At 44.1% G+C, this 16,802-nt stretch overlaps 1 protein-coding gene across 1 annotated transcript in view; it reads left to right on the top strand.

The window, feature by feature from the left end:
* The window catches only part of LOC137431391 (outer dynein arm-docking complex subunit 4-like), a 53,799-nt gene extending 37,758 nt beyond the window's left edge, over positions 1 to 16,041 (top strand). Inside the window, exons 5-12 of the mRNA XM_078781199.1 lie at positions 57 to 162; positions 574 to 832; positions 1,115 to 1,357; positions 3,471 to 3,557; positions 8,434 to 8,630; positions 8,898 to 8,998; positions 13,865 to 13,970; positions 15,440 to 16,041. Of these exons, the coding sequence (XP_078637325.1) occupies positions 57 to 162; positions 574 to 832; positions 1,115 to 1,357; positions 3,471 to 3,557; positions 8,434 to 8,630; positions 8,898 to 8,998; positions 13,865 to 13,970; positions 15,440 to 15,558 (1,218 nt within the window). The 3' untranslated portion in view covers positions 15,559 to 16,041. The remainder of the gene's footprint in view (positions 1 to 56; positions 163 to 573; positions 833 to 1,114; positions 1,358 to 3,470; positions 3,558 to 8,433; positions 8,631 to 8,897; positions 8,999 to 13,864; positions 13,971 to 15,439) is intronic.
* The last annotated feature ends 761 nt before the right edge of the window (positions 16,042 to 16,802 follow it).

Genomic DNA, 16,802 nt, shown 5'->3' with positions numbered 1-16,802 from the left:
TGAAGGGGGGAGGCGGTGCCTTTGGTTGATGGGAGTAAGACTCAGAGTTTCCGTAGGGTGGAAATGCAGACAAAAAAGAAAACAGCGAGCGTGTCCAGAGGGAGCTGCTTGAAGAGTTTTACGTTGATCGAGAGTTTCTGAACAATCTTCTCAAGAACAAAGGTACACATGGCAGTATACCACCATAAAACACCAGAAATCTGGTTAACTACACGACAGCAACTAATACACCAGTTAACTAGATACTTATAATACCTGTTCAACTCAACATAGTTATTTGAAGCAACTCAACGTCACAGAAAGTTAATAAAACAGTATTCTGAGGTGGATTTGGCAGGATATTATTATTTATATATTATTATTTATATATTAGATATTATTTATTATTATTTATTATTCATATAATTATTACAAAATAAATTATTTAATTTTGAGTCGTTGACAAATCATGCGATAAATTCAGTTCCACGTTAAGCTGTGAATATAATCTGTATAAGAATGCAGATATCCTACCAGGAATTGCAGTGAAATATGTTTTCTCAATGTGAAACATCTCCACTTCTTGTGGCATAGATCTTGCCGGGTCCAGAACTCAGAGTGATAAAAAGTTCGAGGACCTCATCAGGAGCGGGCACGAATACCTGGACCTGTGCTCGGAATTTTGGCGCCAGCAGAAGCCCATGTACGCCCGAGTGGAGAACAGACGAGTGTACCAGCAGAAGAAATCCAGGGGACGGAGTCTGGACCAGGACCCGACTGTCTACGTGTTACGGAGTTTGAAGGATATCGACTACCGTATGTTCTACCCGACGTACAACATCACTTCATTATAGTCAGCATTTCATCACCGTCCGGCTCTATTGGCATCTTAAGGCTCTTTGTAAGCAACAAATCATGTGATTTAAAGGTTTATTCTATCAGTTGTCATTTCGGAGGTCACAGCGAATAGTTCACACGAGGCTGATGAAGTGAAAATGCTCCTGTGGATGAAAGAGATGCGACAGGAGGTGTATTTTACCTGTATAGCTTTCACAATGCAATGACAGCTAGGCCCTCTAACATTGACAATTAGGCAACGGTAAGATTAAGTGCGGTAAAAGTGGCATTCAGGAAGCAATCCATCTCGCCCTGTGTCCCTGTATGTGCAAGTGCTGCGTCAAGGTAAACCCAAGCAGAGCCTGAAGGTGGCACAACACGTGATGTGTTTTGTGAAGCGAACGTCCGAAGCCGAGTTCCCCACCAGGAACAAGATGCTGGCTAACCTGCACAACTGCATCGGTAACGCTCTGCTGGAGCTCGGCAACATCGATGAGGCCATGGAAAACCACGAGGCTGAGCTGGCTTTAGCGATGGAACAGTATGTTGCTTTGTAGCTCACCCATGCCAATCCAGACTAAACTGCCTCATGGAAAAGTGGAAATTGTCACCATCCCATTTCTGGAAGCACCTCCTTGGAGAGCAGGAAGCAATGGGATGTCCCATGTGGTCAGTAATGTCTCTTTAGCCACTTTGCAGTGTAAATAGCTGGGAAATGCATGCAGCTAAAAATGGGAGCAGGATATCAGCACATATAGGGCAAGATGACCCCACAAGAGGAGATTGACGAATGTTGTCAACAGAGGGTGTAATTCTACACCATCTCATTTCAACTAAAGCATAAAAATCAAATAATTATCTGAAAACAGACTCTCAGCACATCCTAAGAGATGCAAGCAACTGGTGTAGAGTGTGTCTGTTAGTAGAGGTAGTGACTGAATAGGAACCCATAATAACCAGAAACCGACCACGTTAACATTGGGTGATCACATCACGTTAATATGCCTACTGACCGCTTTATCACTCTCCCAGGTGCACGATCCTTCATGAAGATCATCAACTTGAAGCAGACTGTTTATTTAAGGGAAGTCCTGAGTGCTCCTTACACCAGGTAACCATAACATGTACTTGTGATGGGGCAAGTACCCAGCTCAACAGACCCAGTTTCTTCGAAAAATGAATGAGCGAAGGAAAGGATTTGATGAATCTACACCAGATGGTCTCCTTAAAGGAATGCAGAGGTCCCACCTCAGTCACCCATATCCTCCAAGAATGCTTATCCATTGCTTCAAGAATCATTAAATGTGCTCCGTCATCCATAAGACTCTGGTCTAACAGTCACATAATCAACATCCGTATTTATGACGAACACTGGTGAGACATCAACTCTTTGGTGTTCACCCTCAATAAGCTCTATCCTGTCTGGATTAATATTTGAGAGCTGTTGAAACTGCTCCGCATGATAAGTGAGACAACAACATGCTTGTTATCAATCCAAGTAATGGTGTAGCACGTTCCTGCTCACATGTTCAACTGAGCACTAACTGATTATGTTTTTGTCCCATGGGACCTCAGCAACTGTTTTCATAATGGTTGTCAACTCCTCAACTGGTCACAAATGCTTCATGTGTCATCAAACCTCCTGACCAGATTCCGTGCACCGAATAGGCTTCGGTGAAGACTTTTCTTTGGGCGGTAACACCATAAGGCTTTCTCTGTGTTCTTTTCAATTTGGTACACATGCTTCACTTGTTGCTGTTGTTTTGTATGCAGCCTGTTGCTGCTGGTTGCATCATTTTTCTGGAAGCGGGTTTGTGCCGCTGATGCAGTACCCCAATTACCGGTGAGCTGGTACTCAATTTACGGACCTTGGAAGGATGACAGGCTGAGTCAACCCCACAGCGTTAATTCAACAATAGACCGGGATTTAAACTCAGGATCCGAGGATCCCAGGCCTGCGCCCTAACCGCTAAGCCAACACCAGGCGAAAGCTTCACTGATGCTGACTTTTCTCGTGGAGCCTATATAGCAGGATATCTCAAAAAGTATGGACGGATTTGGACGAAATTTGGTGGAGAGGTTGTGTGTGTGACAAGGACTAACCGATTCGAATTTGGTAAAGATCTGAATATGGATTCGGATACGAGAATTATTTAATTTTCTCGTGAAATTTGACCTTTTTTGCGAAAGCTTCACTGATGCTGACCTTTCTCGTCGAGCTATACTGCTTCTTCTAATAGCTTCAGCATCGATTTTTATTTGAATAATCATACAGATTAAGGGATACATTTATGCTCGTTGTTGGGAAACATCAATGTCCTTTTATGAGCTCATCCTTCTTCCCATGTGCTGATAAGGATGTTTCCAATTTTTGTATTCATACATTGTAACCTTTCCCACCTTTGACACCGCAAAGTGGCCAAGGAACTCTAGGTCAATCAGTCTATGTTGTCAGTGATAATAACATGAATCATCATCACACGTATGTAGATGTACCCAGTGCATTAAACACACACCATGGGTAACGATGAAGATGGTAGTGTAGGTGCGTGCCCCAGCAGGAATCTGCTCCTTCCTCTTGCAGCACAGTATTCATCACATACTTCCAGTACAAACACAATGCCACCAGCCTAGCATGTTCTTTGCCGTCACAGCAACATGGAGGAATTCCGCTCGAGGGCCTTGGACAATATCGGCCGCATTTTTGCCAAGACCGGAAGATTTGCACAGGCTGCAGAAGTGTACGTTATGTTCCCTCAATGCCAGTGTCTGAGTACTTCGCCTTCTTTGCGAAGCAGATTAATGTTAAATTGATAAAACATGTTATTCCTCACAAATGATTTGGAAACAAAAAAATTGAGGCCTGGTGTGTTTCTGCGGGTTTGTTCAAACGTGTTCATATTTCGGTTGGAGAGACAAAGCACATTGCTCTCTCCACTCCATAAACAAACATGATGTCAGTGGAAGCCATATTCAATTTCTTATGTGAAAACCTGCTTGGTTGAAATTGATATACAAATTGGCAACTGGGCCAGTCTACAAATGGTCACACAAGCTTACTTTGGCGGAAATGGCTTTACTTACAAACGTGTGTTACCACCATCGCTGCAATACAAGCTTGGGTATGTCTTGTCATCAACCAGGTCTTATAATCGACCTCCTTCCTGCCTTTTACCTTTCTGTCACTCTTCGACTCATGTGTGATTTCATTTTCTCCCTGTCCCCCTGTTGTCCCCTGTCAGGCTGTGGACCTGCTCCCCTCTTTTGTTTAGCTCATTCTTGAGACCACATTTTAATCATACTAAAATACGCAATTTGGTGTCCGTCCGACCTTGATACATTTGGTCGTTACTTATCGAATCTCACCCATAGTTGACAGGACTAAGGGTCACACGATGGAGGTTGTAGCGACTTCATTTGTCCACCTGTCCAACGGTGTTTCTGCCTTGGGCAAAATCCGTGTTAAGGTGTACAGATAGCTTATCATGGCATTTTTCCCAAGAATGCTTCTAATAAGAAAAGTAACTTTAAAAAGCACCTGAAAATGCAGAGCCCATCCTCCTCTGCTATGTATTCGGACGCTTTATGTCACATGCTGAACGTGACGAAACAGCTAAAAACAGGAAAGAGCAATCGGAGATTGCAGACCCTCGCCAGGCCGTGTTTGTGTGATGTATTTTGTATGGTGTTTATTAGCTGCCGTGTTTATGTTTTTTGTGTGTTTGTTTGTTTTGTATACAAGATCGATGCTCGTGAAAGAGCTAACATTAATCACACAAAAAGTCAAACCGACACAAACCGACACATAAAACACAAAATAAGGGGAGCGGTTGACAAGATGGGGAGAGAGGGGGAAGGACACAAACACAACATTTGAGAGCAGGGACATTGAGAGAACTGTGGGAGGGAGAGGGCTTGGGCGAGCAACGAGAGGAATAAAACATATGGATACTGCAAGGACTTCCAGGAAAGAAGATGGAATTTCAAAAAAAAAGAAAAAAAAAGTGTATCTGGGGTGAATTAGCGGGGGTAGAAAAGATCAAGGTTTTGGATGGGGGAAGATAAGAGATTGTGGTGAACAGCTGTTTTAACGACCTGGAGGGAGGAGTGGGATTGAAGGGAGTGGGGGAGTTCCAAAGGCAGGAGAAAAGGGGAATGAAGGAGTGAAGGTGAGCAGAGAGTCTTGATTTTGGCAGTTTAACCATAAGAGGGTTGCAGGCAGATCTTGTGCGGCCTGTAGGAATATTTCGGGGACAGAGCCCAGAGAGAGCTGGGGGGGCAAGGCCGGAGAGGAGTCGGTAGAAGACGGAAAGACCACCGACCTGCCTGCGGTGAGTGAGTGAGAGGCCCTTGGAGTTAGCTTCTTCGCGGGAGATCGCATCGCAGGTGTTTTATTGATGATGTCGATTTATGTTCAATCCAACATGACTGCCAAACCACGTGACCGATCACGTTATCAATTTAACTCTCCAATACCATTTTTGTATAGATCTCGCTCAAGAAATTTCAAACTGATCTGATCAAGTGTTCTAATTGTCTAATGATGCCATCATATTGAAGGCACCGATTACATCACCATGAATATATGTTGTTCCCCAAGGGAGTACTTGACAATGAAATATATTTCAATTTTTTCCATGCAGTGGTTTCGGATATAAAGAGGTGCAACGTTTTTCGGTTTTTCCAAGATGGCGCCTGCAGCACGTGACCTAAGACATCATAATTATCATTTAAAAATTCTACAGGATGCGGCGCACCTATGATGAATATTTCTTGTCAATAGGACCAAGGGTGGCAGAGCAGATCATCCTCATTATGTTTGCGGACAGACAAAGAAAAAACAGACAAACAAACAAACGGACCCAAATGCAATACCCTCTCCTCCAATAAGAACGGCTCTCAGTAGAGCACATACTTCCACCACACTACGCCTGATCCAATAGAATATATCGAGCACAATACATTTAAGAAATATCGTGCTATGCTGTGTATCGTTTTTGGCTCCAACTCCGTGAAGAATCACTTTAAACATTTGAAAAATTCTCGTATGTGGATCCGGATTGGGATCTTCACCAAAATTAAATCAATTTATCCTTGTCACACACCTGTGTCCACCAACTTTCTTCTGAATCCATCCACAACTTTTGGAGATATCCTGCACACAAACAAACAGCAGTGAAAGCATAACCTCCATCCACCTTTGGTGACAGAGGTAACTAGAACGGCACGCAGTAGAGATCATATACCTCCACCTGGTTGGCCATACCACTCAATGGTGAAGAATCACTTAAAAAATTATACTAGCTGGATCTGGATCCGGATCTTTACCAAAATTGATTCGATTCTTCCTCGTCACACACACAACCTGGCCAACAAGTTTCGTCCAAATCCATCCTTAACTTTTTGAGATATCCTGCTATGTATCGTTTTTGGCCCGATCTCCCAATGGTGACGAATCACTTTGAAATATTAAATAATTCTCATATCCGAATCCATATTCAGATCACCAAAATCGAATCGAATCGTCCTTGTCAGACACCCAATCTCTCCACGAAATTTCTTCCAAATTCGTCCACAACTTTTTGAGATATCCTGCTATGTATCGTTTTTGGCTCAATCTCCCAATGGTGAAGAATCACTTTGCAATATTAAATAATTCTCATATCCGAATCCATATTCAGATCTTTACCAAAATCGAATCAAATCGTCCTTGTCAGACACCCAATCTCTCCACGAAATTTCTTCCAAATCCGTCCACAACTTTTTGAGATATTTTGTTCACAAACAGACAGACAAACAGACAGACGGGTGAAAACATAACTCCCATCCACCTTTGGTGGCGAAGGTAAAAATACAAAAAGATTGACGATTTTAGGTGAACTTGACCTTTTGGCCTCAAAAGCAATAGGCTTCAGTGGTCCAATATGGAAACGCTGCTCAAATGTCAAGTCAATCGGATGGAAATTGACGATTTTAGGTGACCTTAACCTTTGACCTCAAAACAATCCGCTTCTCGAATTTTAATGGTGAACCAATTCAGTGACCCAATGTGCAAATTCTTAACATTTCAGGTAAATCGGATGAAAATTGACGAACTTATGCAACCTTGATCTTTGACCTGATGATCTGAAAAAAAGAAGAAAAAAAATCAGCTTCTGGCTTTTGATTGGTGAACCAATTCTGTGAGCCAATATGCAAATTCTTAACATTTCAGGTAAATCGGATGAAAATTGACGAACTTATGCAACCTTGATCTTTGACCTGATGATCTGAAAAAAAAAAAAAAATCAGCTTCTGGCTTTTGATTGGTGAACCAATTCTGTGAGCCAATATGCAAATTCTTAACATTTCAGAAACCGATGCTGGAAGCCGACTAACGGACCCGAACCTACATCTACTGTAATCTATACAGATTACACTATATCCCGAGAGGATAATAACATGACCTCCCCCACTATCCCCCCCACTCTCCCCTACAAGCTACTCCCAAAAGGTTTTTCTAGTAATTAAAATCCACCAGCCATTCAAGGAGAGAAACCCATAAAGTTTAACAATCGGGGATGGATGCCTGGTGATAATTTGCAGAACAACTTGTGGTTTTCCGGCTTGTGGAACATTATGTGGTTTGTGGAGCAATACCGAGTCTATGGTTTGTGGCACGTTTTGTGGTTTATGGTTTGTGCGACATTTTGTGGTTCACCCACATGTGAAGGAAGATGATACATGACTCAGGCAATTACACCAAGGGGCCGCCAGGATGTGCCCAAACCTGGAGCTGTTACGTCTGCAAATGTCTCTTGATTGGCATTATTTATGGGTTTCATTTCAGAATCCCCGTTAATTCACCCCAGAGCCACTTTTTTGAAATACAGACCTCTTTCCTGGAAGTCCTAGCAATGTCCATGTGTGTTTTTTTTTTTTTAACCTCTTCCACCCTCTTCCCATGCCTCCTCCCCCCAAGCCCTCTCCCTCCCACAGATCTCCCGATGTCCCTGCTCTCGAATGTTGTACTTGTGTGCTTCCCTCTCTCTCCCCACCTTGTCTCCCACTCCCTTTTTTGTATGTTTTGTGTGTCCGTTTTTTTTTGTTTTTTTTTTTGTAATCAATGTTAGCTCTTACACGAGCCTCCATCTTGTATACAAAAAAAAGACCAGCACAATTATTTTTGTGGCACTTGAGACTTACAGTTCACATCCAGATTCACAACATACGTGTACATGAATATCCAGCCGCCGAGTCACAAATTAATCTTCGCCCCGATATAAACTGTCATCCTAGTGTTGCACATGCATGACGATTCATCAACGTGTGTGCCCTTCCTCAAACGGACGTTAAATTGGACGTCCTGTCTTAGTTGGTGGACGTTAAAGATTCCACGGTTTCCTTTGTGAACGTTAGTTGAACTATCACCGGCACCCTCAACAAATTCAAAATTCGTGCCCTGACTTCCTGACTCCTATGTCGGAGTGGTGACCCATCTAGGATTGTAACTCCAGCCAAAAACTGCTTTGAGATTTACAGTTCACATCTGATGTTCTGCATAGTACACGAATGAATGAATGAATGAGTCACAAATCATGCTTCACATCCTAAAAGCCTGGTTTGGTCTCCTTTCAGGATGGAGGAGAGGCTGTCTCTCGTGTGCTCAGACCTGGAGAGCATCTGGTCGCACTATGAGCTCGGTAGATTCTACCTGGAGCTTAAGAACTTCTCGGAGGCCCAAAATCATGCACAGTTATCACTGAATGAGGCCCAGAAAGCCCACGAATCACAATGGCTGCTCAACGCCATCGTGCTAGCGGCAAACATCGACAGTGAGCTATTCGTTTGGTTTGCCTCTGGGTGATGTGATGGTATTTGGTCAGTTTAACATGGGGTTGTTTTGGGTGTGGGGCAGATTCAGTGTGGGAAAGTTGCGGTGTGAGGAGGTGAGGAGGTGTGTGAGGTTATTGTGGGGGAGGGGGTATTGGTTGTGGGCTGGATTGAAGTGCTGGATTATTTGAGGGGCAGTAGGAGGCCATTTAATCATAGTTACTGTTGCTGTCCTCACCTTGTGCTCTTTACCCCCCATGTGCTTGCAGTGAAGCTGGAAGACTATCATTCGGCTATTCTGAACTTTGAACTGTCTCTAAACGAAGCTCGGGCTCTACGAGACACCGAGGCTGAGGAAGGCATTTTGAAAGTACTGTTACTGTCGCGGTTAAGATGTTATTTTTGACCGAGCGGTTGGTATGACCGCGACCTAACAGTTCCCCCGATTCTTCCCCAACTCACCCGATTCACCCCAAACTTTGGCCGTATCGCACCGCAGCTGCCCAATCTGGAAAACTCTAAAACGACCGAATGCAAAGAGGAAAAGGAATAAGACGAGAAGACGTACAGAAGAGTAATTTGATTTATTATACACACAAGCAAAAATAAAGCAGTCACGTTTATTTACAGACGAGATTAGATACACAGTGCAACGCTAGCTTACCTACAGTCTTAATTAACCCAGGGACAGAACAAACAAAAGACAGACTCATGCGGGGAATGCTGACAGGAATCGCAGGAGGTGGATCGCTGGAGGTGAACGCTTGGTGGAGCCAACGCGGAGCTTGGTGGAGCGTTGGTGGAGCTGAACGCTTGGTGGAGCCTTAGTGGAGGTGAACGCTTGGTGGAGCCAACGCGGAGCTTGGTGGAGGTGAACGCTTGGTGGAGCCAACGCGGAGCTTGGTGGAGCCTTGGTGGAGGTGAACGCTTGGTGGAGCCAACGCGGCTGGTGGGGGGTTGGTGTGACGGGTTCTCTCTCCTTCCCTCACAAGCTTCAGGACTCTTTCTCTCTCTTTCTTAGTCCCACCCAGTCCAACAACTTCCTCTCTTGCTTAGTCCAACTCAAGGCCTTCCTTTCTTCTGATCTCCTCCCTCCTCGACTCTACTCAAAGCGCATCTCCTGCCAAAGCTTGTCTCAGCTTCTCTTTTGGGAGCGTCGCGCTGCGGATTTTAGCTGCGGTCACGCCTGCTCATTCCCTCCTCTCAGCGCCTCTCTTTAAAAGCGCAGCCTCTTCTCATCTCAATGCTCAGTACTCCTCTCTTTCTTCTTCAAAGCTCGACTGCCTTGGACCTCCTCTCGTCTCAACGGCTTGGGCTCCCTTTCGTCTGCCGGTAAAAGCTCCTCTCCTTTGGACACGCCCTGCCTTGGGTTATATAGGCCCCGCCCCTCAACCTTTGCGAACCTCCCCGATCGCTCTTCCTCCGCCCTCTCTAGCCAAACCCCTGTCTCATGGTTGGTCGAGTGGGGCTGGCTCACTCCTCCCCTCTATGACGAGGTGGAGACACGCCTTTCTTCTCCGACCCTGCCTCGTGGTCAATGGCGGTAATTGGAGCGGAGGTAGTTTCTAATCGACGAAAAGGGGGAATGGAGGTTTTGGGAATGGGAATGAAGGGAATCTATCTCTTTCACTGGTGCAATGGAGTACTTCTATTAATGGGAGACACAGCCTTACCCTAAAACACAGAATAAGATATAACTATTGAACAGGGGTATTCTATGATTGGCTGTGGTGTGGATGCTTTATGGACTAATTATGGGATGCCCTTTGATCTTTACACAGCTCCGGAGGCAGGAGGTGCAGAATAACCAATAATAATAATTCACACAATCCAAAAAATATACAGTCCTCATATCCGCAACAGTACATTACAAAATACCGCTGGACAGATGTGTAAGATGATCAGAATGCCTGTGGCCTGATAGAAAAGGCAGTGATTGACTGTGTTGTAAACTCCTCACAAAAATATTTCAGCAATTTTGAAGCTGGGAAAGTAAAATTCAGAAATTTCTCCATCACGTGTTTGCAAACCAAGCCCACTGAGGTAGGAAATACAATCAGGAAATTACACAAACACCGTGTAATGTTACAATTATCCTCACCTGAACGGAGTGATCCTGGAAAGTCACCTGCAGATCACGTTTCCCACATAATCTGGATACATCGTTACACATGGACCGGGTCAATCCAATACCTTGTCAAACCGGATGTGCTCTAAGCAAGTTTAGAAATGGCCAAGCTGAACAGTTTGAACGTTTTGTAACCCACTGAGAGGCTCAATCTGCATCCAGACCTGAACCAAAATCCAATCACTTTGTTTGTGTCACTTACCCAACTTAAAATCGAAGTTTTGACATAATTCTTCCACAACTTTTTGAAATATTGTGCCATATATAGTGTTTTTGCTCTATTGCTCAATGGTGAAGAATCACTGAAAAATTCTAGCATCCGGATCCAGACCTTCACCAAAATTGATTCGTTTCGTCCTTCTCACACGCCAAACCTGTTCACCAAATTTCGTCCGAATCCGTCCATAGCTTTTTGACATATCCTGCTCGTAGACAGACAGTTTTCTGGGCCCACTCCTATTCCTAATCTGCATCAATGATATATCTGACTCTCTGGAATATCCCATTTATGTATTTGCTGATGACTCCACCCTCTGCCGTGACATCCCTCATCCTTCGGACAGGTAGACAGCAGTCTCTTCCCCCATCTTCAGGCCTTGACAAAATCATAAATGGTCAAACACTTGGAACATGTCTTATAATCCTGAGGAATCTCACACTGTCTCTTTCACTTTCTCTCCCTCTCTCCCTCTCTCCCTCTCTCCCTCTCTCCCTCTCTCCCTCTCTCTCCCTCTCTCTCCCTCTCTCCCTCTCTCCCTCTCTCCCCCCCTCCCTCTCTCCCTCTCTCCCTCTCTCCCTCTCTCCTGCTCTCTCTGCAAAAGAACTGTCTGAAAAACACTCTCACCTACTTCCAATACAATCTTCTTGAGGGAGTTAACTTATTCAAACTTCTGGATCTCACTATCAGCCATGCTCTTTCTTGGGCAAGCCACATTTAAAAGTTGCCTTAATCCTAAACCTAACCCTAACCCTAACCCTAACCCTAACCCTAACCCTAACCCTAACGACTCCAGAGCCAGTCTCCAACTCCCCATCCACCGCCATACAAAGTCCTTCCTTGGCACACCTGCACTCCTATCCACCTAAATGTCTTCATCCGCACCTTAATGGAGTACTGATCTCCCCTCTGGGCTGGATCTCCTGGCTTACATCTTGCAAAGCTTGGTGCCATGGAAACCAAGGCCTTTCAGATAATGGGGATCCCTGGCATTAAAGCTGAGTTCATGCGCCTATCACGTTCCAATCACAGACAGATCAGTGGTCTCTTTGTCTTCTACCACCTCCTTTCTGGTCTTGCATACTCTGTTCTACCCATGATTTGTCCCTAGCCCCTCCCCCAGGTTTCTGCAGGTGCGCATGCAATCCACGATCAATCCCCTTCTGGAAAAATTCCCAAATACAGGATCACTGTTCACCTCCACCCATTTTCTCACCTCCACCCATTTGCTCACCTCCACCCATATATCTCAATACAGGATCACTGCTCACCTCCACCCATTTGCTCACCTCCACCCATATATCTCAATACAGGATCACTGCTCACCTCCACCCATTTGCTCACCTCCACCGATATATCTCAATACAGGATCACTGCTCACCTCCACCCATTTGCTCACCTCCATCCATATATCTCAATACAGGATCACTGCTCACCTCCACCCATTTGCTCACCTCCACCCATATATCTCAATACAGGATCACTGCTCACCTCCACCCATTTGCTCACCTCCACCCATATATCTCAATACAGGATCACTGCTCACCTCCACCCATTTGCTCACCTCTACCCATATATCTCAATACAGGATCACTGCTCACCTCCACCCATTTGCTCACCTCCAGCCATATATCTCAATACAGGATCACTGCTCACCTCCACACATTTGCTCACCTCCACCCATATATCTCAATACAGGATCACTGCTCACCTCCACCCATTTGCTCACCTCCACCCATATATCTCAATACAGGATCACTGCTCACCTCCACACATTTGCTCACCTCCACCCATATATCTCAATACAGGATCACTGCTCACCTCCACCCATTTGCTCACCTCCACCCATATATCTCAATACAGGATCACTGCTCACCTCCACCCATTTGCTCACCTCCATCCATATATCTCAATACAGGATCACTGCTGACCTCCACCCATTTGCTCACCTCCACCCATATATCTCAATACAGGATCACTGCTCACCTCCACCCATTTGCTCACCTCCACCCATATATCTCAATACAGGATCACTGCTCACCTCCACCCATTTATTATTCTTTTTTCCCACCTGTATAATCATCTTCCACATTCACTTAAATCTCATTCACCCCTCCAGGTCTTCAGGACAGCTGTTCACCACCATCTCAGATCATACCCCATCCAAAACCATGATCTTTTTTTACCCCCGTTGAACCACTATCCCCCAACCCTTCCCCTTCCAAATTTCCAGTTTTTTTTTTCTTCCTGAGAAATTTATTTTGTATCCATCTTGTCCAATCCGTGCATCCTCCCTTACCCCCTCTTTCCTCTGCACTTCTCTTATTTGTCCAAGTCTCCCTCTATTTCATCCTTCAACCCTGGTCTTGGTGTTTCCCTCTGCTCTCTCTCTCTACTGTTCCTTTTGTTCTGTTGCATCATAATCTGTTCAGTGTTGTCACTCTTCCATGAGCCTTGACTTTGTATACAAGAAAAAGAAGAAGACATTTCTGCCAATGCAACTTGTTTTTGATGATTATTGACTGGTGGCATTGCTAATTTAGCCATGATGACATCCATGTTGTTTGTTTGTTGACATCCATAAGACAGGCATGTTGTTTTTACCTATACACTGAAATTTGGTTTCTACTGACATCCTATATGAAATATAGAATATCATCCTATATCATAATGATCATGTAGGGGACAGACAAATTTACTATACCTTTTTGTGAGCTTTATTTATTATTTTACTTCATTGTCTTTTTACAACAACCATTATGTCTCTATTAAGCCACAGTCTTACTGATCACCATTTCTGGTTAGCCAAGTCAAGCACCGAGTCTCCTTCTTGATTCAACACTCCGGTGACTCCTCCGTGTGGGATGTCTTTCTGTTTTTTGTCTTCACAGGGCCTGAAAGAAGCCAGAGATGCACATGCTCTCAAATCTAAAAATCCTTTTGTGAGTGACCAGCAGGGAAACGAGGCTCATGGAATGGACATCTCACTGGGAAAAGGTCTTGACATTATTCTTCCTTTCGTAGGGTAGGCCTATACCCTATATTAAGGTACCATCAGGGGCTTTGCTTTCCGTTAGCTATCATCCCATCACCTGTAAGTTTAAATCCACAGTGAATGCATGGGTTCTCAGGTTTAAAATACCGTGGATACCATGAAGTCGGATCAGATCTTTATTGTAAAGTGTCCTTCTTGATCATTCAGTGCTGTATATTCTGAATCTGAAGAGCAGACTTTAAGGAATATTTTGACACCAAGCATGTCTGTAGTGGAGATCGGAGCTTGACAGCCTGTGCAGATTGCTGCAAAATGAATAAAACTTCGTGATGGCGATCAAGCACAGGTCTTGTCGGCCTAGATGGTGATTGAAGGACTAAGGGAAACACAACGAACTTAATTTGACACAGGATGAGGTCGTCCGCCATTCCATACTCATCAAGACTGCACTACATCAACATCACATTAACTACCAACTTAAATTCAATAAAGGGGTGGTGGTGTCGGCCGAGGTCATCGTCATAGTTTTACGGCCGTTTCCATGCTTGCATGTGTAAGCCGTGATTCACCTAATGGCCGCCTCTCCAAAAGGCATGTTTTTTTGTGGCCGGATGCCCTTCCTGACGCCACCACAGCAGCTGTGGACCTAGCCTTTGTCTAAAGAGACGTACCCTGCAAGGCAGCAGGGGGATTTGCAATCAGTTTCCTTCTAGGTAGCCTGCATACCAAGGATAAAGAGCTCCACCTACCTTGGTTAGATTGGTGAGTGTCACAGCAAGTCCTCACAATAGAGGACCAGGCACATTACCCCTCTAGGGTATCAACGTACACCGAGATCCTCCAGACATTTAGCCAGTGCCCTCAAGAGCACCGTTACCATGGTGCACCACTAGGAGGTAGTCTGAAAGTCTTGGCAAGGGTAGATGCTATGTACCGGAAGGAAGGGCTTACACACTCGGCCTTCTTTACGCTCGCAGAACTATCCGGCGGTCGTAGCTAAAAGCAAAGAGTGGTAAACTACATCACACCCGACTGCAGCACAAGACACATACACCTGCCCTGTGAAAAAAAGAACACAAGCACCACAAGCACTAGGTGGGTGGAGGAATGGGGATGACAACAGTGGGGCAAGCATAGGCGCACCAGGATGTTTTATATACATATATAGTAATGCAGTGTGGTATTTTTGTATGATACTTTTTTATCACTAATGTAGAACTTTTTCTAAAATGACAATAAAATGTACTTGTTGAATATTGAGGGATCGAGGTACACTCCACCGAACACAGGTGTGTGGCGGATAGAGAGGTATAAATACAGGTGAACACAGCTAATAGCTGGCTGCCGCATTCCAACCAATCCTGGGAAAATGATCCTCATCGACAAGATTTAGCCTCGTCACCGTTGTACAGTGTACTGTGAACGCACGAAGTGTCCGCGTACACTGTGTGTCGGTGTGCCTGTTTTACAGGAATCGCAGAGAAAGATGAAGAGAGCGATGATGTTAATACCGTTTTAAAGCAACAAGTTGATGAGGATGCGAAACCAGTATTTAATGGTTCATCGAGTGAAATTGAAGATAAAGTTTGATGGTTTTCTGAGAACGTGTACAAGGTTGGCCTGGGATGTCTGAGCAGTGAGAGTTTGTTTTTAAAACGAGGTTGTTTTTGGTTAAGCCTGGAAAGTATTTGCTATAAATACATCGATTGCTTGTTAATGTTAAAGTTTACATTTTGATGAAACTTGTGCAGTCTTCTTTCACAAATGATTCCTGTTTTTCACAATGTTTTTGCTCCACTTTACAGAATATAACATCATATATACCATTTCTCTGTGTGATAATGATGAGGGTCTGAAACCTTTCTTGGTTAATATCTGGACAAGGGTTTGAGGTATACCTGCACAAGTATTGATACATCAGGGTAATAAGTACGCAAGTTGTTATTTAGGGGTTGTAATTTTTGTAATAGCTTGGTTGTGATAGTAATTTGTTCAGGGTGCCAGTGATACCTCACCTACTCTTAGTCAAAGATACCGTAGGTAGTGGGGCAGCTTAGGTAGTGGATGGGGACATGCCGGATAAAAGCACCAAAATTTTATCAGGCAATCTTCAGGGTCCCAGCTATGATTCTATAACCGGCGCCAAGCGATACGACCACTCTTATTTGAAATTGTTTATTATTTGTGAAAAAAAAATTGGGAAATTTTGGGGAAAAAAAACTTTTTTGGTTTTTGGAAAAGAAATGGTTTTATTGCAGAAATGAGAATCTTTTCCAAACATTTTGGTGTAATTGTTTTTAAAATCGAACATCTAGAAATATTTTAAAACAATATTTGAAAATTAGGTGTCTCGGGTGCATTTCCTCAATTTGGAAAATTTCTTGGAAAATTCTTGGAATTTTTTTTTTTGGGGGGTTTTTGGAAAAGAAATGTTTTTATTGCAGAAATGAGAATCTTCTCAATGAGAAATGAGAAGGGGGACACATCATCTTTCAACAGGGAAACATCCTCTGACTGCTTCCTCTTCCCCTTGGATGGTGACCTGAAGAGAGGCAATGGGTTCCTCTTCACAGGCTCATGGATGGACTGCCTTCGTTCAGTGATGATAGCCTTGTTGAAGCTGTCGTACTGAGCCTTTCCCACTTCTTCTATGGTATGCACAGTGTTGGCCACAGATTCTTCAATCACATGCCGCGTGTCGAGTGCAATCAGCTCGCTTCCTTCATCTAGGAACGGGTTGCTCATCTCGTTGATAACTTGAATAAGGCCCAGTGTTTGCTCGTGAAATGTCTTCTGCGCAGACAGACCTTCTTCGTGGTGCTGGCGTTCATCTT

The sequence above is a fragment of the Myxine glutinosa genome, chromosome 7 (assembly GCF_964187855.1).
Source record: "Myxine glutinosa chromosome 7, kmMyxGlut1.1, whole genome shotgun sequence".
In the NCBI taxonomy this organism is placed as follows: domain Eukaryota; kingdom Metazoa; phylum Chordata; class Myxini; order Myxiniformes; family Myxinidae; genus Myxine; species Myxine glutinosa.
Note: the sequence above shows the minus strand (reverse complement) of the source record. Positions and strands in the feature narration are given on the sequence as shown.